General features: G+C 47.4%; 1 protein-coding gene across 1 annotated transcript; it reads left to right on the forward strand.

The window, feature by feature from the left end:
* Positions 1 to 71: 71 nt before the first annotated feature.
* On the forward strand, positions 72 to 616 carry tyrp1b (tyrosinase-related protein 1b). Its single transcript, XM_079338312.1, has 2 exons — positions 72 to 215; positions 303 to 616. The coding sequence occupies exons 1-2, from the start codon at positions 125 to 127 to the stop codon at positions 506 to 508; spliced, it is 297 nt and encodes a 98-aa protein (XP_079194438.1). The 5' UTR covers positions 72 to 124; the 3' UTR covers positions 509 to 616.
* Positions 617 to 862: the final 246 nt, after the last annotated feature.

Here is an 862-nt window from a genome sequence, read left to right on the forward strand (position 1 = left end):
AAATGCAAACACAGAAAGCGCAGCACAGTCAGAGTGACAAACAGGAATCTATTCGTCTCATCCTGCAGGTCAAGTCGTCTATCCTGAGGAGAACGCTCCCATTGGGCACAATAGGAGATTCAACATGGTTCCTTTTTGGCCTCCTGTTACCAACGCTGAGATGTTTGTCGCTGCCACGGCGAACTTGGGATACTCCTACGAGGTTGAATGGCCAAGTGAGTATAAGAAGACATTCACAGACCCAAAACCCAACAACAACCCCTGTTGAACCTCCTCCCTCCCTCTCTCTCTCTCCACCTTAGCACCTAGCTTCACTTTGTCTGAGATCATCACCATCGCCATTGTTGGGGCGGTGATTGTGGTGACAGTGGTGGGCGGCATCATCGCCTGTGCCTTGCGCGCCCGCTCCTACCGCTCGTCCGAGGCCCTGGAGCCCGCTGCTGGGGGAGACTTTCCGGCGATACTCAGAAGACGATCGCGGTTGGACAAATCGCAATCTGTTGTCTGAAACCAACCCGCTCTAGCCAGGTCTAAATATTTCCCTGCTTTTTTAATTTTTTTTTCTAACTCTTTTTATTCCCTTACTTCTTCTAATAAAGTTGAACTTGGCTTTCAATCCCCCGCGAGTTTGTTTGTGATTTTGCATCTTTCAACACAGAATGTAAAAGAGATCCAACAGAAGACCGCCTGGACGAGCTCCTCTTATAAAGGAGGGGGAGATTGTTTTTAGGAGACAATAAAGGGGACTATTCTAGCACCACTTATTTAACACCTTCAGTATAACATGCTGTGGATGTTTCTGTGCAAAGAGTAAATGAACCTTTAAGATCAGATTTTATTTGGGGGTACAGTCTCACTCGTG

Source organism: Symphodus melops (assembly GCF_947650265.1).
Source record: "Symphodus melops genome assembly, chromosome: 2".
In the NCBI taxonomy this organism is placed as follows: Eukaryota; Metazoa; Chordata; class Actinopteri; order Labriformes; family Labridae; genus Symphodus; species Symphodus melops.

What these genes read in the sequence shown, in the direction of transcription:
- tyrp1b (XM_079338312.1), top strand. Translation starts at nt 125, where the DNA reads ATGGTTCCTTTTTGGCCTCCTGTTACCAACGCTGAGATGTTTGTCGCT. An exon ending in CTACGAGGTTGAATGGCCAA is followed by an intron (nt 216 to 302) that starts GTGAGTATAAGA and finishes TCTCCACCTTAG; the next exon opens with CACCTAGCTTCACTTTGTCT.